Source organism: Rhineura floridana, chromosome 17 (genome assembly GCF_030035675.1).
Source record: "Rhineura floridana isolate rRhiFlo1 chromosome 17, rRhiFlo1.hap2, whole genome shotgun sequence".
NCBI lineage: Eukaryota > Metazoa > Chordata > Lepidosauria > Squamata > Rhineuridae > Rhineura > Rhineura floridana.
The window spans coordinates 20,470,233-20,494,922 of NC_084496.1; the positions used below are offsets into that span (position 1 = coordinate 20,470,233).

Genomic DNA, 24,690 nt, shown 5'->3' on the forward strand with positions numbered 1-24,690 from the left:
CTACCCTTCACTTCTTTCTTCATCTTGTCTGTCTAATCCAGCCTTTCCCAACCAGTGTGCCTCCAGATGTTGTTGGACCACAATTCCCATCTTTCCTGACAATTGGCAACGAGGCTGAGGCTGATGGGAGTTGTGGTCCAACAACATCTGGAGGCACACTGGTTGGGAAAGGCTGGCAGTGGTGCAGTTATTTTAAACTCTGGACTTAATGGTCTTAAAGGGGCCTGCCATTTTTTTTAAGATGGTAATGTGCATTACTTCACTTTTAATTTGTTTTAAATTATTTTTAGCAATGTATTGTATATTGTTGTGACTCCTTGTGAAGAGTAGGTAACAACAACAACAACAACAATAATAATACAGTACGCCAGGCATGGACCATATCAGCTTGATGTACAATACACTATCCATCATCATGTTGGTACTTAAAAGCACACACACACACACACACACACACACACACACACACACACACACACACAAACACGAAAACCCCATCTGCATGATACATTTGAAGCACCAAGATACCGCTTTAAACAGTCATGGCCTTCCTCAAAGAATTCTGGGAACTGTAGTTTGTTAAGGGTGCTGAGACCTCTCTTCCATTTCCAGAGCAACAATTCTCAGAGTGGTTTAACAATCAGTCTCTCTTCCCAGGAACTCTGGGAATTGTAGCTTTCTGAGGGAATAGTGGCCTCCTAACAACATCAGAAGCAGCTGGTATAGCACAGTGGGGAGGAGAGCCTGGCTGGGAGTCCAGAGTCTGTGAGTTCAAATCTCTGCTCATGTCTCCTGGGTGTAAATGGACTGCCTCCAAGTCGATTCCAACTTATGGTGACCCTACGAATAGGGTTTTCATGGTAAGTGGCATTCAGAGGGGGTTTCCCATTGCCTCCCTCTGAGGCTGAGAGGCAGTGACTGGCCCAAGGTCACCCAGTGAGCTTCATGACTGTGTGGGGATTCGAACCCTGGTCTCCCAGATCGTAGTCCACTACACCACATTGGTGTCAAGGGCCAGCTAAAGATCACCCCCACAGTGAGTGGCTCAGGGGTTATGTGCCCTGCCACCTGTGTAGCCGTGGGCAAGCTACATAGTCCCAAGGAGCCCAGTTGCCCCCCAGCTGGCAGTTGCAGACAAGAAAGGGGCTGGCTTGTGTAGCTGTGGCAAGCTGAGCAGGCCCTAGCCAGCTGGAGAGGACTAGCCTCAGAGGAAGGCAATGGTAAACCCATTCTGAATACCGCTTACCATGAAAACCCTATTCACAGGGTAGCCATAATTTGGGATTGACATGAAGGCAGTCCATTCCCATTTCCATTTCAACAACATCAGAAGTATCCACTGCAGGGTTTGGGACCTTCAGTCCCGCTGGCCAAATGTGGCCCTCCAGACCTCTCTATCTGGCCCTTGGGACTCCCCAGGCTATACCTCCTCCTCAGCCGCACCCTTCACTGTCCCTACTTCACACCCTTCTTGAGGTTTTTTCCCCCTGACCGGACTGTCTCCTTGAACTCTGATAATGCTTCTAGATTGCCTGGATGGAGGATAGAGATGTGTGAGTGTGGGTAGAAACTAGCCTATTGTACAAAGGTAAAATGTATAATCCATTGCTCCACCTACCTTTGCCTTTGGCTCCACCCACCACTGGCAAGTGGCCCCCAGAAAGTTGCCTGGAAAAGAATGTGGCTCTCTGGCTGAAAATGGTTCCCATCCGTGGTATAAAGCAACATTAACTTATTAGACTGATTTGAAAGTAGAACAGGAGAAAATTGGAGGTGGGGGTTGTAATTAGGAGCCAGACTGGGGAGTTGAAATGTTATTTTTTCCAAGTTGCTGCAAGCTAATATTAACATTTCTGGTGACAGGAAACCCCAGCAAGACAAACCTGATCAGAAAGAGTTATACCATCACCAGTGAGAACATACCCAGAAAGCAAAAGACAGTGTCTTCCTTGACCGCACCTGCAGTTTTGCAAAGGCAAGTGTATTCCATCAAGTCCACCTGTCACCTGATGGAAAAACAATGTTTAATCAGTTTTGTTTAAGAACATTAATCTCTTCTGCATTAAAAAAACAGGTTACAGTACTTATATAATCCACCCCAAATTTTTTTACCAGCTAGAGAAGGCTTAAACCTAAACTATAAATCGTTGAGTGTGTGAATTACTTGTCAAAGTTGTTGTTATGGTTCATACAGAAGCCTCATCCTTAGTTTGTCTTAAAAGCATTGAGATAATGTACAGGCTGATCTGCCCTTAGTCCCTGACAGACAGCGATTAATCTGTCATTTGACAAACACAATCTTCCTTGCTGTGATGACTGGGGGAACCAGTGTCAAAAAATGAGGAGGACACGATGTGCAAAAGCCTTTAAATTTTTATGTGACTTGTAACAACACAATCCTATGCACATTCATTTGGGTGCACACAGCAGCTTTCATTTCATAGAATCATAGAATAGTAGAGCTGGAAGGGGCCTATAAGCCATCAAGTCCAACCCCCTGCTCAATGCAGGAATCCAAATCAAAGCATTCCCGACAGATGGCTGTCCAACTGCCTCTTGAATGCCTCCAGTGTCAGAGAGCCCACTACCTCTCTAGGTAATTGGTTTCATTGCCGTATGGCTCTAACAGTTAGGAAGTTTTTCCTGATGTCCAGTCGAAATCTGGCTTCCTGCAACTTGAGCCCATTATTCCATGTACTGCACTCTGGGATGATAGAGAAGAGATCCCGGCCCTACTCCATGTGGCGACCGTTCATATACTTGAAGAGTGCTATCATATCTCCCCTCAGTCTTCTCTTCTCCAGGCTAAACATGCCCAGTTGTTTCAGTCTTTCCGCATAGGGCTTTGTTTCCAGTCCCCTGATCATCCTTGTTGCCCTCCTCTGAACCTGTTCCAGTTTGTCTGCATCCTTCTTGAAGTGCAGAGACCAGAACTGGACGCAGTATTCAAGATGAGGCCTAACCAGTGCTGAATAGAGGGGAACTAATACTTCATACGATTTGGAAACTATACTTCTGTTAATGCAGCCTAAAATAGCATTTGCCTTTTCTGCAACCACATTGCACTGTTGGCTCATATTCAGCTTGTGATCAACGACAATTCCAAGATCCTTCTCACATGTCATATTGCTGAGCCAAGTATCCCCCATCTTATAACTGTGCATTTGGTTTCTTTTTCCTAGGTGTAGAACGTTGCATTTATCCCTGTTGAATTTCATTCTGTTGTTTTCTGCCCAATGCTCCAGCCTATCAAGGTCCCTTTGAATTTTGTTTCTGTCTTCCACGGTATTAGCTGTGTCCCCCAATTTGGTATCATCTGCAAGCATGCTCTGTACCTCCTCATCAAAGTCATTAATAAAAATGTTGAAGAGCACTGGGCCCAGGACTGAGCCCTGTGGTACCCCACTCGTTACTTCCACCCAGTTTGAGAAGGAACCATTGACAAGCACTCTTTCAGTATGATTCTGGAGCCAACTGTGGATCCACTTGATAGTTCTTCCATCCAGACCACATTTAGTTGGCTTGCTAATCAGAATATCATGGGGCACTTTGTCAAAAGCTTTGCTGAAGTCAAGACATATTATGTCCACAGCATTCCCACAGTCTACAAGAGAGGTTACCTGATAAAAAAATGAGATAACATTAGTTTGGCAGGATTTGTTCTTCATAAATCCATGTTGGCTCCTAGTAATCACTGCATTGTTTTCAAGGTGCTTACAGATTGATTGCTTTATAATCTGCTCCAGAGTTTTTCCAGGGATTGATGTTAGGCTGACTGGTCTGTAGTTCCCTGGTTCGTCCTTGTTGCCCTTTTTGAAGATCGGGACAACATTAGCTCTCCTCCAGTCATCCAGCACTTCACCAGTCCTCCATGATTTCGCAAAGATAATATTTGATCTTTTAACTTATTTTTAATATTTAATATTTTGGACTCATTAGAAGCTCTAATGAGCTGGTGAGACGAGGTGGTAGAATTCCAGACTGTACCATTTTAGACCAGTCTTCTTCATGCTTGAGACTACAGCTCCCATCATCCCATTGTCAAAACTGGCTGGGGATGTTGGAAGTTGTAGTCCAACGACATCTGGGGAGCCAAGGTTGAGGAACACTGCTTTAAGGAGCAATCCAAACCCAAGATCCCCCCGCATGAGTGGAGTTTGGAATAGAAAATCTCCAACTGAGCCTGGGCTGAGCCAGGGCTTTGTGGCTGAAGTGCCTCATCCCAGCTTAGCTGGAGATACATTGCCATGAGTCCTCCATCCCAGCTCAGCCACAGTTCAGCCTGCTCATCCAAAACTGGCTTAGTCAAGGCCGGAGTAAGTCCCCAAAAAGGGGTATTCCAGGACATGACAGGATATGGCACTGCAAGACTTCCCCCTATTTCAAATTCTATTCAGGTCGGTCAAGAACCCAGCAGAAATGATGATGGTGAAAAGTCAGACTCTATTTTAGAGGCTTGTTTCCCCACTGCCAGGCTTGGGCCAGCTCAGCTAGCAGGAGCCACACTCCTGAAAGAAGTTTAGAACAGGTGTAAATTACACTGGCATAATTTACGCCAGGGTAAATTACCCTGCCATAAATTATGCTGGTTTCCTATAGTTTGGATTGCTCTGCCTCACAGCCGGCAGGGATTGCATTGTTGAATGCTGCCCCATATTTTTTAAAAAGGCAGAATCCCTTCATAAAGCAGATAGGGTGGCCTCCTGCACATTGTCAAAAAAGAGGAAATGAATCCCCAAATATGTGGACAAACGAAGGCAAAGAAGTTCATTAAAATGTGCATGTGCTGAGGTTTACAAATACACAATTTAAAACTATTACAGTCATTTAAATAGAAATACAATACGTTTATTGATTGACTTGCAAAATGTTTAAACCACTTTCTATTGGAAAAATATTGTTTCTGTGTACAGAAAAGAGAAAATAAATAGTATCAAAAATATAATACAGTAAAAACAATATAAAAACAATATTCAGATGAACCAAATAAACATATGGAACTATCTATTATTTATTTGCAACATTTGAAAACTGTTATGATTAGAAAATATCAAGGCGGTATACAGAAAAGAGAAAATACATAATATAAAAAACAATGTGATATCATAAAAGCAATATGAATGATAAATGCCTCTTGTTATAGTGGGAGAGACTGTGACCAGGTGACCTGTGTGCCTGGTCAGTCTGGTGCTGCTGTTAATGGGATGAATGAATAAATAATAGGAAACATCTCAGAAGCAAATCAGGATGAATGCAGGATGAATGTTCATTTTCGTATAAACGCCCTGCAAACTAATTTTAAAATGCTCAGTAAAGACCAGATATAATCTAACCTCTACATAAGCTTTGTGCAAACAAATCCGGACGAATACTCAATAAATCTGGTCATCTGGAGGAGCCCATAGGGTTCAGGGGGTTCACAGTAGGGATGGGAGAATCTGTCAATTTCTGTTTTTCTCAGTTTCTCATTTTTGCAGTCTTGTGGTCGGTTTTCCACATTGGTTTGAGATTTATTTGTTTTTTTTAAAAAAGTCCTGATGACAATTCATTCATGAATATCTTCTAATATATACATTTTTCTACACAATTTTGCCTAATACACATGCTTGCTAAGCAATTTTCTCTATTATATAACATTACAATAACAGTCCAATGTCCAATATCACAAACGAAACAAGGAATTCAGTGCATTTTCGTAGGCTCTTTTCACACTTCTCTACATTTTTGTGTACACTTTACCTTGTATATGCATTTTAGTACACATTACTTGGGTGGAAAACTGCACTCTAAAACTTGGAGACGTGCAGATTGGCAAGGATGAGTGTGTTTCAGTTTGTGCATTGTTTCAGGAAGTGCAAATTCAGTAGGTTCACCTGTAAATACTAACTGAATTGAATTTCTCCTCCATCCCTAGTTTACAGACACTTACTTACCTCCTAGCAATTGGTCATACTTTTAAGAAAGAGCTGCCACTGCCGCCACCCACATACTCTGGGGGTGGTGTGCAAAAATCCTCTACCTTCTGTTTGTGCTCAACCTGGGAGGCACGTACGCTAGCCGTGCAACAAACCGACAGAAAACAGAGACATTCTCTGGGCAGGAATTTCTTTTCATTACAGCAGCCTTGCATAACCTTGTCATTTCAACGGCTCTTCTCTACATCTCTTGACCTTTGTTCAAGACAATCCCCGCTTGTGAAGGAAAACATTCCCTCTCTCAAGCATGGGCAAAAGGCCAGTGCAGCAGGTAGGGGTGCATATTTCTTGAGGGGGGGAGTAAGAGGTGCGTCTCAGTAAGCAAAAAAAAAAAATCCTCCCTGACAATATATGTCAAGCTGGCTCAGGATTTACTTATTTTTAAACACGTAGCCACATGGGTCATATACAAATGACACAACGCATAGTCTTCTAGTGGTTCTGACTTTGGCATTAGCACCACCAAACCCCATTTCTTCTTCCTCCCCTCACTGTGCAGTGTGGGAAAGGGCTGTGGTTCAGCGGTCAAGGAGGGCCCAGGTTCAGTCCTCAGCATCTCCCAAACAGGGATGGGGAAGACTTCAGTCTGAATGGACTCATGGCCTGAGACTGGATATGCACCATACATTTAAAGCACATGGCTTCCCCCAAAGAATCATGGGAACTGTAGTTTATTCTGCACAGAGCTCCAATCCCCATCACCCTGAACAAACTACGGTTCCCAGGATTGTTTGGGGGAAATCATGTGCTTTTATTTGAATGCTCTTTAAATGTGCTTTAAATGCGTGATGTTTATGGAACCTTAGTGTAGGGCATGGTTCTGTGTACAACACAGATACATTTTTGGCAGGGCATTTAATTCATATGGCCGTTACTCTTCTGTTACATGAAAAATTTCAATGGGGGAAAAGGTAGGGGGTCCTTAAAAGAATACACAAACCCTGCCTTCTGATTCCCCTCAATACTGTATTGGTCCCTGAAGGGCTTCTAAAAATGGAGCTAAGGACTTCAGCCCCTCTCTGGCCCCTTCCTAAATTAAAACAGGGGCCTTGCTAGGTACCTAAAGGACTCGGGGCCAAGACTCATGACACAAATTCACACAAAATTTGCACATGCTAATTTACATGTGCAAATGCGTATGGGCAAATCAATTTGGTCACATCCACATACTGTACATATAATACCATTTTGACAGTCATGGCTCCCCGGAAAGAATCCTGGGAAATGTAGTTTATCCCTCAACAGAGCTACAATACTCAGCACCCTTAAACTAGTTTCCAGGATTCTTTGGGGAAAGCCATATGTATGGGGTGAGGTTGACTTATGGTTGGTGATGGAGATTTTACCAGCACTGTGCTTTGCAGCCACCCTGTCAGTAAGGATCTTTAAAAAAAAAAAAGAGTTTAAAATAAGGGAGATAAATGGGTAAGATAACCAGGTCCCAAAAGAAAAGACCTGGGCCATGGATTTCTTGAGTCAGCCACTAGCACCACCTATGAATCCTTCCACTGCAATTGGCACTTGCTACCATTGACTCCACCATGCCAATCACCAATGACTTTTGAGGAGGATGCCATTTGGGTTTTCAGGTCATAGGAACATAGCAAGGTGCCTCCTACTGAGTACGACCAGTGGTCATCTAACTCAGTATGGTCTACAATTACTGGCAGCGGCGCTTTAGGATTTTAAACAGGGAGTCTTCCCTACCTGGAGATGCCAGGGATTGAACCCGGGATCTTTTGCATGCAAAGTAGATGTTCTGCCACTGAGCTATGGCCCTTCCCTTGAACTATGACCCTTCCTGTCTTGGGGAAAAGGTTCTCTCAGGCAAACTTGAACCCCATACCTCTTTTCTTAAAAGAGAGAGAGGTGTGCACACCATACATTTAAAGCACATGGCTTAAGTTATACCCAAGATTCCTGGGAGATGTAGTTTGTTAAAAGTGCTGTGAATTGTAGCTCTGTGAGGAGTAAACTACAGTTCCCAGGATTATTTAGGGGAAGCCATGTGTTTTAAATGTGCTTTAAATATATGGTGTGTACACAGATTTTGTCTAAATTCTGTGTCGGGATGGGCAAGAAATTATTCCGTTCGTATTTAACGCTGAATTTATCGAATTCACACTTTCCAAAAGAAAATGAGAACTGAAACACAACCATTCTTCGAAATCTGCATTTATCCGAATTTTGTGATGCAGTTCTCCAACCACGTGATGTTTATAAAAAAGCATATATTAGGGGAGAGTATGCACAAAATGAATATATTGGTGAAAATGAATATATTGAATAGCATACAAAAATGCATTATATTAGGATCAATTGCTTGCAAAAAACGTATACATTAAGCAAAACTGCATACAAAAATTATTTATTAGAAGAAACGCACACTAAAATGCTTCAGAATTTTCATGAGAATTTTAAAAAAAGCTCAAATTGCTGCAGAAATGTGGAGAACCGGATTTAAGACCAGAAAAATTAGGAACTGAGAGAACCGAAATTGACAGGTCATTCCACCCTTACTTCTGTGCAACGTTTGTGAAAGAAAATCAGGATGAATGCTCAGTAATCAGGTCATCTGGAGGCAACCTTTATTACATCCCCTTTCTCCTTTTGCACACCCATCAAGGTGAGATTTAATCTTCACAGCACATCTTTGGGAAGCTGTGTTTTCCATGACCATCACACGCAGCTCTCTGGCTTCCAGACTTGCGTGGGACATGCAAACACCAGGAATTCGGTCTGTCCGCATTCTTTGGAGAACTGCCTGTGCAGGAGATGGAAGACAAACCATCCTCCACATTTACTCTTGATGAAACCTTCCAAGTCAAACACTGCCAAAAACAAAAACAAAAAAAAACATGCCTGGCTAAAGTGCCAACCACAGGGAGAAAGCTGCAGGGCGTGACTTACATACAAAGTCAAGAAATCAAATGGAAAAGTTAAGTGGGAAATGTCGAAACATGATCATTAGCAATTAAACATGTTTGGTTGTTCTGAAATTACCAGGAACATGGACTCCATGATTTCAAAGATGAACACAGAAGGGGCATGCTGGTAACAGGACAGGAATACCCCGGATCACTCATTGCCCAAGTCCCAGGCAGTATCTTCTCAATTGTTCACTTGGAGCAGGTCGCAAGTCCTCCTGTTCAGGGTTTCAGCCAGCCAGCCAGCCATGCCCTCTTCCAAGATACTTCATTCCATTCCCTCCCCCGCCAAAAGTAAGTCAGCACTCCATGGCCACCGAGCATGCTCAGTCCCCACTGGGCTGTTTTTGGAGTTTCCCTAACCCTAGGGGGGTTCCCCTGAAGTTTTTCTTAAACTTCTGCAAACATTCTGCAAACCTCAGGGTTTTTCTGAGCCTGGTGAGATCTCCTTTCGTATGGATGGTGCCATCTTGGGTGCATATAAGGATTCACACTTGGAGAATGAGGTCATTATTTGGATACAATGAAAGAACAGGCTGGATTCATGCTGCGGCTGTTCTTGGTGGTTCCCTGTTTCAGCTTAACTTTACACAGTTAAGAAACTGAGAATCAATGGGAGGCAAGCAGCCATCACCAAAGGAAAGGTTGTTCTAGGACAGTCTTTGCCAACCTGATGCCCTCCAGTTGTTTTGTACTTCAACTCCCATCAGCACCGGTTAGCCCACTGCCTGTGAGTAATGGGACTTGTAGTCCAAAACATCTGGATGGCACCAAGCTGTGTTCTAGGCCATATCAGTGCAGGCACCAATATGTAACAGCATAATTCTAGTCACATCTACTTGTACATATAAATTAGCATATTTTATGCAAATCTGTGCCCTCTTTTGTAATAATTTAGTTAGTTAGTTAGTTATTACATTTATATCCTGCCTTTTCTCCAAGGAGCTCAAGGTGGTATACAGTGTTCTCTCCCCTGTTTTATCCTCACAACAACCCTGTGAGGTAGGTTAAGCTGAGAGACAGTGACTGGCTCAAGGTCACCCACTGAGCCTCATGGCTGAGTAGGGATTTGAACCCAGATCTCCCAGGCACTAATCCAACACGCTCACCACTACAACACACTGGGTAAGTGTGCTCACCCTAACTAAATTCAGAATCTACTCTATAAATCCCCTGCCTTCCCCCCCTCCTTGCCACTACTCTAAAGAAGCTGGCAGCCTCCCCTCCAACTGCATTTCAGTTTCTTTTAAAAAAAGGGATCCAATAACTTGGTCCCAACTCATACACTCAACTCAACTCACACATGCTGAGCCCAGTGGCCCCCTTGTGACTTATGTGCCTGTTCCTGCACCCACGGGCAGGGCCTGTAACTCAAAACCTCCTTCCCTTTCCAATCAGAAACTGCTTAGACCACATTCTCCTGAAGTGTTTCAAGAGGGTGGGGTTACTGCATTTACTCAAGCTCTGTGTACTCCCCCTCCTTCTTCTTTTTTGGGTGGTAGTAATTGCAAAGCAGAAATATAAAGCTCAGGACTGGTGAACACATTGTGCCAACTTAGTCCTTTTCCCCATTCTTTCAGGAGAAGCAACTTAAAAAAACCACACAAGATGTCATTGCTAAATATATTTCTCTCTTATCCTGCATGTATTTGTTTCCTCTGCCTGCTGATCTTTTTAGCATCACTTTATTTTTCAGCCAGCTCCCGAAAATCGACTTCTAAATTGCCACCTGGTCCGACACCTCTTCCTATTATTGGCAACCTGCATTTGCTGGATATTAAAAGGCAAGACAAGTCTTTATTGAAGGTAGGTAGCAAAATAGATTCACACAAGTTGTGCTGAAGTTCCGTGAAAATATTGTATTATTTATGATGATGATGATGAAATTTGGAATTATATTTCTGGGATACATTTATTTTAAACCAAACCAGTAGGACAATGCTCAGTTGTAGCAGAAACAGCAATATAATCGCATGTCGGTTAGAGTTTAACAGAGTTGTTATCTCTTTATATGCATGTTCTCCACATTATGTCATCTAATTTTGACTCTTGCAGAATTACTCTAGAGCAAGTGAAGAGTGGAGTGCAGCACTGCCCTTTACAATAGGTCCCTCTCTAATGTTTCCTTCCCATGTAATGGTTAATGATATTTGCTATAGCTGTGGGGGCTTTATACATTAATTTGGCAGATCCTATCCCCTAATGGCAGCCGTGGGCTGTTACGTTAGGAAACGACTCACATGAACAGGCCACATATGGGAATTATGTAACACATTTTCAGTTCCAAAGAGGCACAAGAGCTCCTTTAGATGGTTTAAGTTTTGAATGCACGTGGTTTCTTACTTCCTTTTAGTTCTTCTACATTTATATAGCACTGCCTGTGTACATAGGCACTTTCCAAAGAATGTGAAAACAGGTCTTTGCCCCAAGGGTCTTATAGTCTAGAGCAGCCTTTCCCAACCAGTGTGCCTCCAGATGTTGTTGGACCACAATTCCCATCTTTCCTGACCATTGGCAATGCTGGCTGAGGCTGATGGGAGTTGTGGTCCAACAACATCTGGAGGCACACTGGTTGGGAAAGGCTGGTCTAGAGAGTGACACGAGGGACAGCAGAGGAAAGCAGTAGTGTAGTGGCAAATTCAGATGTGCAGGGTCCCTTCATGTTAGTCACAGCCATGCTCCCTCCCCACCTTTTTTTGCTGTGGGGTTGAAAATGAGATCCTTGTTAATGCTTAGGAATCAATTAGCATGAAAGAGGAGAGTGTTGGCTGCTGAGAAGAGTCTTCTCAATGTTTGATTCACCTGCTTTCACTCCGGTTGGCTCCAATTAGCAAGTAAGGACAAGGAAGCGTGTTAGAAGACTCTTCTCGGTGGCAAACAACACTCCCCTTTTATGCTATTTGGCTTGTGGGATGCTGGAGACATAGGGATCCTGCTATCAAAAACGTAAAAGGTCTAAGACCTCCTGAGACCCCCCACAACTATATCCCTGGAGGAAAGGGGGGAGAAATCCCACAAGATGCAGTAATGGCCACCAGCTTGGTTGGCTTTAAAAGAAGATTAGACAAATTCATGGAAGACAGGGCTATCAATGGCTACTAGCCGTGATGGCTCTGCTCTGCCACCCTAGTCAGAGGCAGCATGCTTCTGAAAACCAGTTGCCGGAAGCCTCAGGAGGGGAGAGTGTTCTTGCACTCGGGTCCTGCTTGCGGGCTTCCCCCAGGCACCTGGTTGGCCACTGTGAGAACAGGATGTTGGACTAGATGGGCCACTGGCCTGATCCAGCAGGCTCTTCTTATGTTCTTATGTTCTTAAATGAAGGTAGGGGGCAAACCAGGGAAGAATGCAGAGTATATTGAGAGATGACTTTAAGCCCACAAGGAACTGCTGGTGTTACTGATAAACAGCATTTCCCCACCAATCAAAGTACCATAGGCTGAAAATGCTCTATAGCAAGGGTAGCTGATGTGATGCCTTCTTCAGACGTTGTTGAACCCCAACTCCCATCACTCCCAGCCAGTGTGGTCAATGTTGAGGGATTATGGGAGTTGTAGTGCAGCAACAGCTAGAGGGCACCACATTAACTGCCCCTGCTCTACGATGACTGCGACCACTTAACCATCATGAAAAGAGAATGCAGATTTGTGCAAAATGTGTATATGCTAATTTATATGTATGGTTGCAAATTTAAACATATCTGGTGGTAGTGCAGATCCACACCATACATTTAAACCACATCCAATGCACATTTTGAAAGCACATGACTCTGCCCAAAGGATCCTGAGTACTATGGTTTCCCTCTCATAGAGCCATGACTTCCCAACACTCTTGAGAAGCTATATTTGAATCCCATTATTCTTTGGGGGAAGTCATGTGCTTTAAATGCATGATGTGTGAATCTGTATTCTGTGCTAATCCTACTCAAAGTAGACCTGTTGAAGTGAACAGACATGTCTAACTAAGGTCCATTAATTTCAATGGATCTACTCTGAGTAGGACTGGATGCAGTACTCAAGATGAGTCTTAACCAATGCCAAATAGAGGGAATCAATACTTCATGCGATTTAGAAACTATACTTCTGTTAATGCAGCCTAAAATAGCATTTGCCTTTTTTTGCACCCATACCACGCTATTCACTCATATTCAGCTTGTGACTAACAACAATCCCAAGATCCTTCTGGCATGTAGTATTGCTAAGCCAAGTATCCCTCATCTTATAACTGTGCATTTGGTTTCTTTTTCCTAGGTATAAAACTTTGCATTTATCCCTGTTAAATTGTTTTCAGTCCAAATGCTCCAGCCAATCAAGATCCCTTTGAATTTTGTTTCTGTCTTCCAAGGTATTAGCTATCCCTCCCGTTTTTGTATCATTTACAAATTTGATAAGCATTCCCTGCATCTCCTCATCAAAGTCATTAGTAAAAATGTTGAAGAGCACTGGGCCCAGGACGAATCCCTGCGGTACCCCACTTGTTACCTCCCCCCAGTTTGAGAAGGAACCATTGATAAGCATTCTTTGAGTACGATTCTGTAGCCAACGTGGATCCAACTGACAGTTGTTCCATCCAACCCAGATGATGCCTGCTCAGTCTGCTGTCCAAGTGCTAACTGTTGATGGGCAACGTCAAGTTATCCTGCTCTCTCTTCTACGGGTTTTTATGTTTAAAACAGACTTGGACTGGACAACCCTTCAAACAGAGGACTCCTACAGATAGGTTATCCTCTGACCACCTTTCAAATAAAGGGCCAGAATTAGGGCACACGGCCCACTAGTATGTTCCAGCTGTTGCTGATTACTTGACAGGGTACCCTATTTTCTGATGGTTCTCCAAAGTAAAAAGTTCAGTGTTCATTGCTAATCATTCACAAGAACAGCCTTCACCAACCTGGTACCCTCTAGATCAGGGGTGGCGAACCTTTGGCACTCCAGATGTTGCTGAACCACAACTCCCATCATCCCTGCCCATGGGCCATGCTTGCTGGGGATGATGGGAATTGTAGTTCAGCAACAACTGGAGTGCCAAAGGTTTGCTACCCCTGCTCTAGATGTTTTGGACTACAGCTCCCATCAGCCCCAGTTAGCACGGACCATGCTGGTTGCAGCTACTGGAAGTCTAAAACATTTGGATGGCATCAGGCTGGTAGAGGCTACCTAAGAACATAAAGGAGAGCCCTGCCAGATAAAACCAAAGGTCCATGTAGTCGTGCATTCTGTTTCCCACAGTGGGCAACCAGATGCTCCCTGGAAAGCCCGCAAGCAGGACATGAGCACAATCACCCACTCCCGATTATGTTCCCCAGCAACTGGTGCTTAGAGGGATGTTGCTTCCAGAACCTAGAAGTAATGGTAGAGAGTCATAACTCATAACCATCAATATTCTCCATGAATTTGTCTAATCTCACATTAAATCTTTCTTGTGGTTTCAATCCTTCTTATGTGAAGAAGTACTTCCTTTTATTTGGCCTGTATTTCCCATCATTGGATGACCCCATTGGTTTCTAGTATTTTGTGTGTGTGTGTGTGTGTGTGTGTGTGTGTGTGTGTGTGTGTGTGCGAGAGAGAGAGAGAGAGACTCTCTATTTTAGCCCATCATCTGGAGACATCTCCAGCTAGCAGTTTCTTGGCCATCAAGTCACCTGTCCTCTTTAGTCATGCAAAGAGATACTTAACAAACTTGGCTAGAGCCATCACTTAACGAAGAGAGTGGTCTGAGGACTTTAGCAGTGTCTTTTTCTATAGAATCCCCTCTTTCAGATCTAAAAACTGTAGGCTAGGAGGGGACCCCAAGATGACATTGAGATTAACCTCCCCTCAATCTTTCAAGACAGAGATTATACAGCTACAAGAGTGGCTGTACACTACAGCAAGCACACATTCACATTCTGCCATGTTAAATTGAAAATACCCCCATGCCATTCTGCTGCTTCCCATAAGCTCATTTCAAAACAAAATCTTACAAAACGTATACTCCTGAACTCAGAAACGCTTGCTTAACAACCCTCTAAGTTTTCATGGCAATATACAAAATGCTCAGAGAGAATCGAGAGTTCAAAGTCTAAAACAAATGTAAAACAATCCAGATCCATGTTGGACTTTTTTCTGTCAGTGGCCTCATAATTTATTGAAATTAATTAAAAATCAGTCATGTTCACAGAGTACCTGTAATCCTATAACTGACCTTGCACCATACTCTGACCTTCATCTTCTGTAGTTTAAACGTTCAAAAACATGCATGGCTGATTTTTAATTAATTTAAGAAATTTGACATTGGAGTCTATGATAGTGCAGGCATGCTCAGTAAGAACCATCAATGTTCTAAAAGCCAGATTCACAGCTGTTTGGCTTGGCTGATCAGGGGGCCACACCCATGCCAGACATTGATTCCACTTTAAACAATAATGGCTTCCCCCAAAGAATCCTGGGAGGTGTAGTTTGTGAAGGGTGCTAAGAGTTGTGAGGAGACTCCTATTCCCCTGACATAGCTCCAGTGGCCAGAGTGGTTTAACAGTCAGTCCCTCTTTTCAGGGAATTCTGGTTTAAATTTGGGTAGGGGTCTGCATGTGTCCCTCAAAGTGAAAGTAACACAATCCAGGGGAAGGACAGTTTAACTAAAACTAGATGCTTGTCTTTTATGCTACATTTCTACTACCTTTTCTATAATTTTCTATAATTTATATCATTTATTTAACATGAAGAACTCGAGATGACCAGTATCTATAGGGGAAACAGAGATGTCCCATAACACAACATTATCTTAGTCTATCAAATGCCTGAGAATAGAGATATGTCTTGCCTGGCGCCAAAAAGATGTCAATGAAGGCACCAGGTGGACCTCACTGGGAAGCATACTCCAGAGATGGTTCAGTTGACGTGATTATAGGCTTTTTAAAATACGCTGTTGAAGGTGTAGCCATGTCCTGTATAGTTATCGTTTTATTTTCCGACTCTTCTGGCGATTTAGATATGTCTCTGTCCTTGGAAGATCTTAACATTAAATCGGTCTCTCCAATCTTGGGGTCTAGAGGAGCTTTTGTTTCTTTAAAGATGTTTAGCAAGTGTGCCTTTAGATGTTCAAATCTTATGAGGATATCAATTTGACTATGAGGAGGTATCGTGGCAAAGGAATTAATAAGCATTTTCTCATCCTCATCAAAAGTATCCTCAAATAAATTAAAAGATTGACTATCTTCTTGATACATTGCATCTGTATTCCCCTCATGATTGTTTGGATCAGTGTCTCCAGGTTTGTTGAATGAGTCTTCTAGGGCCAGTTCAGTATTGGCCTCTTGTTTTTCTCGTTTTTGTTTTTGTTTTTCTACATCCTTTTATTTCATGCAGTCAACACATGGCCTACAGCAGTGGATCAGAGCCACCGGAGCTGCCTTATTTTCAAAGAATCTTGATAAGGTAATTCCAAGCTTCACAAACTGAGCCTTGGCCTTAAGAACTCGGTTTGCCACACTCAGAGTGGCAAAAGAAATTAATGTGCGGGCTCTTACACCTAAAGAAGACCCTATAGACTCTATTGGGGAAAAGAATGCAGTCCAACAAAATTCGAATATAGAGGAGATAATTCCAACTACTCCAACCATTTTACAGTCTTACTCTGACCACAATCTCTTCCTCAACCCATCAGTTAATAAAAAGAACAGCCCAACGCAGATAAGCAATCAACTTAATAAAGTTTGACTGCCATCCAAGACTGCCGAGAATAATCTGACTTTTGTGACCTGGAATATCTGTGGATGGCGGAATAAATATGCTGATCCAAATTTCTTTAGTTATTTAAAAAGATACGACATGATTTTACTGCAAGAAACATGGATTTGTGAGAATATCTCTCTAAATGGGTATACATCCTATACTCTACATGCATCCCCCAGTATGAAAAGTGGCCGACCCAAAGGTGGACTATGCTTACTTATTTCAACCATGATACTGGCTTCCTCTGTAAATCTGGACCCCTTAGATGAGATGGCCATAGCAACAATGATAAACTTCTCTTGGACGCGGCTCCTGATTATAAATGTCTATCTTCCAGTGTGTAGACAAAAAAAATCAGCAAAGACAATTATAAAAAATCTTGAAGAATACATAGAAAATTTAATAGTCCTTTTTCCAGATGCTATGATCATACTAGCAGGTGACTTTAATGCTAGGATAGGCTCGTCTGATGAATCTCTCTATTCTCGCTACAATGAACCGGTGCCAGTAACTTTATACCAGAACTCTATTCCAGGCCGGCAGTCAAAGGATACTGGCACTAACCCCTCTGGTCTTTACTTGATGAAGATGCTAAATAATCTTAATATGATTACATCAAATGGGCGGGTTGATGGAGATATCCCTGGCGAATTCACTTTTCTAGTCGGATCTAGAACTTCCACTATTGACTATTTTAATGTTTCACAAGAACTTTTGCCGGCCATCTCTGGTTGTTCTGTGGAAGCGCGCCCTGAAAGTGACCATTTACTTACCACTTGCTCTTTCGCTGTCCTGTGGCAACAAGAATATCTTTGCAGAACAAGCTCCAACTTCTGTCGTAGAATTTGAAAGAAGTACCATTCGGACCAGATGGTCCCCTCATCTGGATGCCAATATAAAGAATCTGCTAAACTCTGAGTGCTGCCTTTCACTTCGTAACAAACTTATAGCTTCTTTGCCTACTCAATCGCCTCTTGATACACTTCATCAATTGACACAAGTTCTACAAAAAAGTTTAACCAGCTCCCAAAAATACAGCTGTTGTCGATCCATTTGGCAGTCTAAATCGTGGTTCGATTATGACTGTGTCACTCAAAAAAAACTACTAACAGAAAAGTACAGAGCGTACAAAAACACAAACTCTCCCATCTTATTTCTTCAAATGCTGGAAGAGAAGAGGCGATATAAACAACTACTAAAAACCAAAAAGTCTATAGCTCAAACAGAAGACTGGCAACGTTTATTGAAAGCATCCAGAGAAAAAGATACATCATCCTTTTGGAAAATGGTTGCTAAAGGCTGGCCCCATTCGTCAACTACCTTGGACTATCACATCTCAGTAAACACCTGGGAAGATCACTATACAAAGCTCTTTTCCGGAGTACAACCTTGCATTAAATCTATCGAACTACATCACCAAGATCTTCCGGAATGGCCACAGGTCACCCTAAAGGAAATTGGCTGCCTAATAACGAGATTAAAAGCAGGAAAAGCACCTGGTTCGGACTGTATCCCAGCTGAACTTTACAAAGCCAATGTGGACTGGTGGGCCCCGGTATTAGCTGCCCTATTTTCTTATATCAACTCGAATATCACTATTCCAAGTGATTGGGGTTTAGCGATAGTAATACCGATCTTTAAAAAAGGCTCCAGAGTTGATCCAGCTAACTATAGGCCAATCAGTCTACTGAATATCATTAGTAAAATTTATACCACCTATTTAAATGATAAACTTATATCCTGGATGGAACAAGAAAACATCCTTGTAGAAGAACAGGCAGGATTCAGAGCTGGACGTTCTACATCCGACCATGGTCTTATTTTAAACCATTTAATAGAAAAATATACTTCATCCACCAACGGTGCTCTTTACGTTGCTTTCATTGACTTTAAAGCAGCCTTCGATTCTATATCACGATGTAAGCTCTGGGATAAGTTGGAGTCCACCAATATTGACAGGCACATATTAGCCTTGATTCAATGTTTATACAAATCTACTTCCTTGCGAGTTAGATGTGATAGAGCTGGCCATCTAACAAAAGACATCCCAACGCCTAATGGCGTCAGACAGGGATGTATCTTGGCACCTTCATTATTCAATATATATATAAACTCCCTGGTTAGTTACCTATCACCGCATGGCTCACACTATCCCAACCTGGCTGGGAGACAAATCCCAGCACTTCTTTTTTTTATTTAATAATTTTTTATTCAAATTTTCATAAAACAAACAAAACAAAATCAAAAACATAACACAATAAAAATAAAAATAAAAAATTTGACTTTCGACTTTTCACAGATCAGCTATAAATATATAATATATATCAAACCTGTCCCTTAATTAAATCCCAGCACTTCTATATGCTGATGATGTGGCCCTCCTTTCATATTCTCAAATTGGCCTGAGGCGTCTCCTAAGGGCGCTAGCCAAATATTCCAAAAAAGAGCAATTGGAAATTAATTATGGCAAATCAAAAGTTATAGTTTTTTCTAGAAGAAGGCCAAAACATATTTGGCAGATTGATGGACATCCCATAGAACAGGTTCCACTTTTTAAATATCTGGGAATGGTATTCCATACTTCAGGTTCCTGGCAGCATCATATAAACTATGCTGTTTTAAATGCCCACAAAACCACCAAGGCACTCCTTTCCTTTAACTACAACAAAGGTGGTCAACATGCCCCTTCAGCAATACAGATTTTTGAAATTAAAGTAATTCCCCAACTTTTATATGGAGCTCAAATAGGCTTTTTTACTAATTTGGCCCCACTTGAAAAAGTGCAAACAAAATTCCTAAGGGCAATTCTTGGTACCCCTACTTGTGTTTCAAATTCCAACATACGATTAGAAGCTGGTATCATAACTCTAGAAGCCCGTATTTGGCTAGCTAAGATTAACCTATGGCTGAAAATCTTGTTTATGCCTGTGGGCCTTACCCCTCTCATTCTAAATGATGTCTTTTGTTCTAGATGGCTAAAATCTGTAATCGACAAAATAGCCTTATTAGGGTTTTCCATACCGGTAATACTCTCATGGGGCCTTATAAAAGCAAAAGCACTGATTCGACAAAGAGTATATGATATAGAACTTCAAAATCATTTAACACAGGTAACATCTGCTTTTAATTCTGGTTACAATCAAAAAGTATTTTCTATACCTCGATATTTGTTTAACCTGACCATTCCTAGATACAGGAGGGCTTTTACTTTAGCAAAATTCAACATGCTGCCATCAGCCCTCCTACAGGGCAGGTATAAGAAAATCGCCTATCCTGAAAGAGTCTGCCCGTGTGGTGCTAAAGTAGTAGAAACGGTTACCCATGTGTTACTCCACTGTCCCTTTTATTATGATTTACGTACCTTATTCTTAGCTCCGATCCTAAAACAAATCCCCCTTAAAGATGAAAAAATGATTGTACATTATCTCCTAGCGGACAAGACCCATCAGGTTACATTAAAGGTGGCTAGTTTTTGTGCAGCAGCAATTCGCACTAGAAAGCTTCTAACATCATTAAACACTTTACAGTAGTGTCTAGCACAGAGAAATTAATGGATACTAAACTTTTGAGCTCTCAGCTCCTATTGCTAAATGATGTTTTTATCCTTCTTAGTATAAAATGAAATTATCAATTTAATATTTATATCTTAGAAATATTACTGGGAAATTGTTCCTGTTTTCTGTATATATTATACTTTTTATGTTTTGTACACTCTGGCTGGTCTTTGACTGTAATAAAGATACTTACTCCAGAGATGGGGAGTCACAAAGGCCCTCTTCCTTGTCACCACTCTCTGAGCCTCCCTCAGAGAGGGAACCTGGAGAAGGGCCGCAAAACAAGATGTAAGGGTCCGGGTAGGTTCATATTGGGAGAGGTGTTCCAGAAGATATTGGGGTTCTGAGCTGTAAAGAGCTTTATAGGTCAAAACCAGTACTTTGAATTGGGCTTGGAAGTGTACCGGCAGCCAGTTTGACAGAAATATATGTCAGCTATAGGTACGTGCTTAAACCCCAAGGCTTTTTTTGCCTATTCGTGAATATAGATATTAACAGGTAGGAGGCTTACACAGCTTAAATCAATACCGATGGGTAGAATCTTCCACACACTCTGTGTGTGTGTGTGTGTGTAGGGGGGAGAGGTCATTATCCTTGTTATGAGAACTGTTGTCTTATAAGGATGTCCCTAGTTTCAGCTACACCAGGAGGCCTGTAATGTTTCCCAGATGATACTATTTGCATTAGAGCTGAGCCTAAAATTGTCAGAAGAGATTAAAAGCATTTCTGAAAATGCCCTTTTTTCATCATTTGGTAGAATATTCTCTACTATTTTTCTTTTTTCTGGAGGCCACTCTCCATTTCCCTCCAATGATGCTCCAGAGTGCTGGCATTGTGGAGGATGCAAAATGGCAACTAGGCTACCAAGCCAGAGGCAGCCAGCAACCCTCCGCTTAAATATTAGCAGTAATTAGTGACAAATTCAGAAGTGCAGCATCCCTTCATGAATCAATAGTCATGCCATGCCTCCCCACAGCCCCAGCCCCTCGCTTGCTTGCTCTCTGTCATCTCTACATTCCTCAGTCCTTCCCCTGTGCACCTCCTCTCACAACAGACATCCCTATGAGCCAATAAGTATGAAAGGGAAGAGTGTTAGCTACTGAAAAGAGTCTTCTCCATGGCTAACTCACCTCCTTTTACTCTGATTGACTCTAATCAGCAGGAAAGGACAAGGAAGCATGTTAGAAGATTATTCTTAGTGGCTAACACTCTCCCCTTTCATGCTGGAGACATAGGGACCTGGTTGGGACTGAAAAAGTAAGGGGTCTAACCCCCTCAAGACCCTGGATACCTACACCCCTGAATATTAGACAGGTGCCATTTCTGTTGACTTTTTGGTGCCTACTGAAGATGTTTTTTCAACAAGCCTTTTAAAGTAGAGACTTTATCCCGGTTTGCGTCAGTGTTGGAATTGTTTTAAAGATGCTTTTAAAGATGTTCTGCTTTTAAGATTTTTTATTTAATTTTTTTTTTAGTTTTATTGTTCTTTGTTGCCCTGGGACACCATAGAAATTTAACAACAGCAGGTGACAATGACAACTCAAACCTCTTACTTGATCTGCTCCACCCCTTTCTTTCCGTTCCATAGCCATTGCTGCAGTGTGATGGAATGTTGGAAGCTGGCTTTTATACATGAGCGGTTTTCATTGTGTTATTGGTTAATGCCTTTCTACCTCACCTCATATAGCGACTTAGAAACACTGAACAATTTTTTTTAAAAAACTACCAAAACCAATTTTTAAAAGCCATTTCAAAACAACAATAAAACAGTGGATAGCATCTAAATCACATGTTCATTCATTCATTCCTAGGGGCTGAGGGGAGAAATGAAAGGCAGGAAATATATTACTGTTCAAGCAAGAACCAGACCCTCTGCTGTGTTAACAAGTTGTTAAATATCACTTACCCATATTTGTAGATCTAATACAGATAAGAAGCCTGTCAATCAAGGGTTCCTTCTCTCCCCGCCTTGAGTTTAGAGCAATCTCAGAGTTTGCTTTAAGCAGTAGCTCCAGTTACACTGCTCCTTTTTGGCTGGGTTTTATTTCTTAATCAGAAAACAAATCCTTTTTATTGACACTCTGGGCTCCTCCAGATGATGTGTTTATTGAGCATTCCTCCCGATTTGCTTGCACATTTACACAGAGGTTAGACTATATCTGGTCTTTATTGTGCATTTTGGTTTGTTTGTGGAGAGGTTATAGCAGGGGTGGCCAAACCGCAGCTCGCGAGCCACATGCAATTCTTTGACATATAAGTGCGGCACTTTGACATATATGTGTAATTTTGTAAGGTGGTATCTGATTGAAATATCTCTAGTTTTATTGGTTTACATATTTTCCTCCATGTTTTGACCAGATATTTACTAATGATAAATATCATTAAAATATCTGTTTTTACCCCTTTTATTTGCATATTTTTCTTAGATGTTTCTGTAGTTCATTACCGTATTAAATATGCTCAATATGCTCAATATAGTTAAAACAATAATCATTCAGGATTTTGAAAACGTTTGGTATAGACATGTGTATTTTGTGATTATTGAAACTAATACAAATTAACAGTTTAAAAACTACATACATGAATAAATATTATTACGTACATATATTTCTTTATATTTATATAAAAGTTTTGTAACAAAATGTGCATGTAACAATAAAAACGTGTGTGTAATGTTTGTTCATGTCTTGTGGCTCTCAAATATCTGAAGTTTATCGTATGTGGCTCTTACGGTAAGCAAGTTTGGCCACCCCTGGGCTATAGCCTTCCTAAGAAGGGTTGCTCCGCCCCTTTATCTGCTGTTTTTGTTTTTAACTTGTTATATACTTGTTTTAATCTTTTATTTTATTTTTATTAAGTCGCTTTGAGTGTACATGCATGTGTAGAAAAGAGATTAACATATTTAATAAAAAAAATAACAAAATAAAATCAATATATGACAATGTGCATTCATCCTAATTTCCATGGCTGGAGATTATAAATCTTGCTTTCATTCACCCCACGCTTTTCAGTGCATCCCCTTCCTAATGGCAAAAAGATCTTTGTTCTTTTTATGTTGTTTTTTTTAAGTGGATTTGTTTTGTTAGGATGATGTTATTCAAGCCATCCTTCTCTGCCTCTGCTAAGGTGAGACAAGTTCTGTAGGTAAAAATGGTTGTAGTAAAATGAGCTCAGAAGTAGGATGGGGGAGAAATTACATTCAGTTTGCATTTAAAGCTGAATTTATCAAATTGGTACTTTGCAAAACAATATGAGAACCAAAACATAGCCGTCCTTCAAAATTCACAGTCATTCAAATTTTGAAATGCAGTTCTTTGACTAAACATTGCTTGCAAAAATGCATGTATTAGGGGGAAATCACAGAAATTTGCATAACAATGAATGTTATTTATTTATTTAATAGCCTGCCCTTCCTCCTAGAAGGAGCCCAGGGCGGCAATATTAGAAAAGTACATACAAAAAAGCATTTTTTACGAGAAATTGCTTGCAAAAATGTGTATATTAGTCAAAACTGCAGACTAAAACTGTGTTTATTAGGAGACATTCAAATGAAAATGCTGAAGAATTATCCTGAGGATTTTTTAAAAATCAAATTGTTGCAGAAATGTGGAGAAGTGAATTTTAGATTGGAAAAATGAGAAACAGAGAAGTGTAATGGACTGGTCCTTCCATCCCTACTCAGAAGTAAACCCTTACCTACCTTTCAGCTTGCCAAGAAATATGGGCCAGTGTTCACCCTCCATTTTGGATTCCAGAAAGTTGTAGTGCTGACTGGCTACGAAGCTGTGAGAGACGCCCTTGTGAACTTTACAGAGGAATTTGTGGACAGGCCGCCAATCCCAATATTCGAAGAGATTCAACGTGGAAATGGTAAATGAATAAACAGAATTGGCTTAATTAACATTTAAAGCACATGGCTTCCTCCCACAGAATCCTGGGAAATGTCATTCACCCCTCACAGAGCTACAATTCCCAGCACCCTCAACAAACTACAGTTCCCAGAATTCTTTGGGGAAAGCCATGTGCTTTAAATGTATGGCTTATGTATGGTCACAGAAAGCTTCTCTACAAGACCCTTATAAACCTGTGAGGTGCTTTTGTAAGGCAAATCAGTAAGTTGTGAGAAAGAGGGACTTTGATGTTAGGGTGTTTGGAACTGCAAGGGGAACAGAGGGTTCTGCAGGAGAGAAAGCCTGATGTCTCTTTGAGAAAGATATCAAATCAGGGGTAGGGAATCCATTGCCCTCCAGATATTTTTTGATACTACGTCCCATCATCCATGACCATAGACCATGCTGCCTGGGGCTGATGGGAGTTGGAGTCGAACAACAACTGGAAGGCCACAGGTTTCACATCCCTCAGATAAATAATATTTACCCTTATATAAGAAGGTCAAGATGGTATACACTCCCTGTGAGGCGTGTTAGGCTGAGAGAGTGGCTGGTTCAAGGTAATCCAGTAGACTTCATATCTGAGTGGAGATTTGAACCTGGGTCTTCCCAGTTCTAGGGTGCATATACATCATACA

The 24,690-nt window shown here is 41.5% G+C and overlaps 1 protein-coding gene across 3 annotated transcripts in view; it reads left to right on the plus strand.

The window, feature by feature from the left end:
• Positions 1–10,394: 10,394 nt before the first annotated feature.
• LOC133371753 (cytochrome P450 2W1-like) overlaps positions 10,395–24,690 on the plus strand; it is a 29,825-nt gene continuing 15,529 nt past the window's right edge. For all 3 annotated transcript variants that reach the window (XM_061599501.1, XM_061599502.1, XM_061599503.1), the window contains exons 1-2: positions 10,395–10,708; positions 23,870–24,032. In XM_061599501.1, coding sequence (XP_061455485.1) covers positions 10,511–10,708; positions 23,870–24,032 — 361 coding nt within the window. In that variant the 5' untranslated portion in view covers positions 10,395–10,510. The remainder of the gene's footprint in view (positions 10,709–23,869; positions 24,033–24,690) is intronic.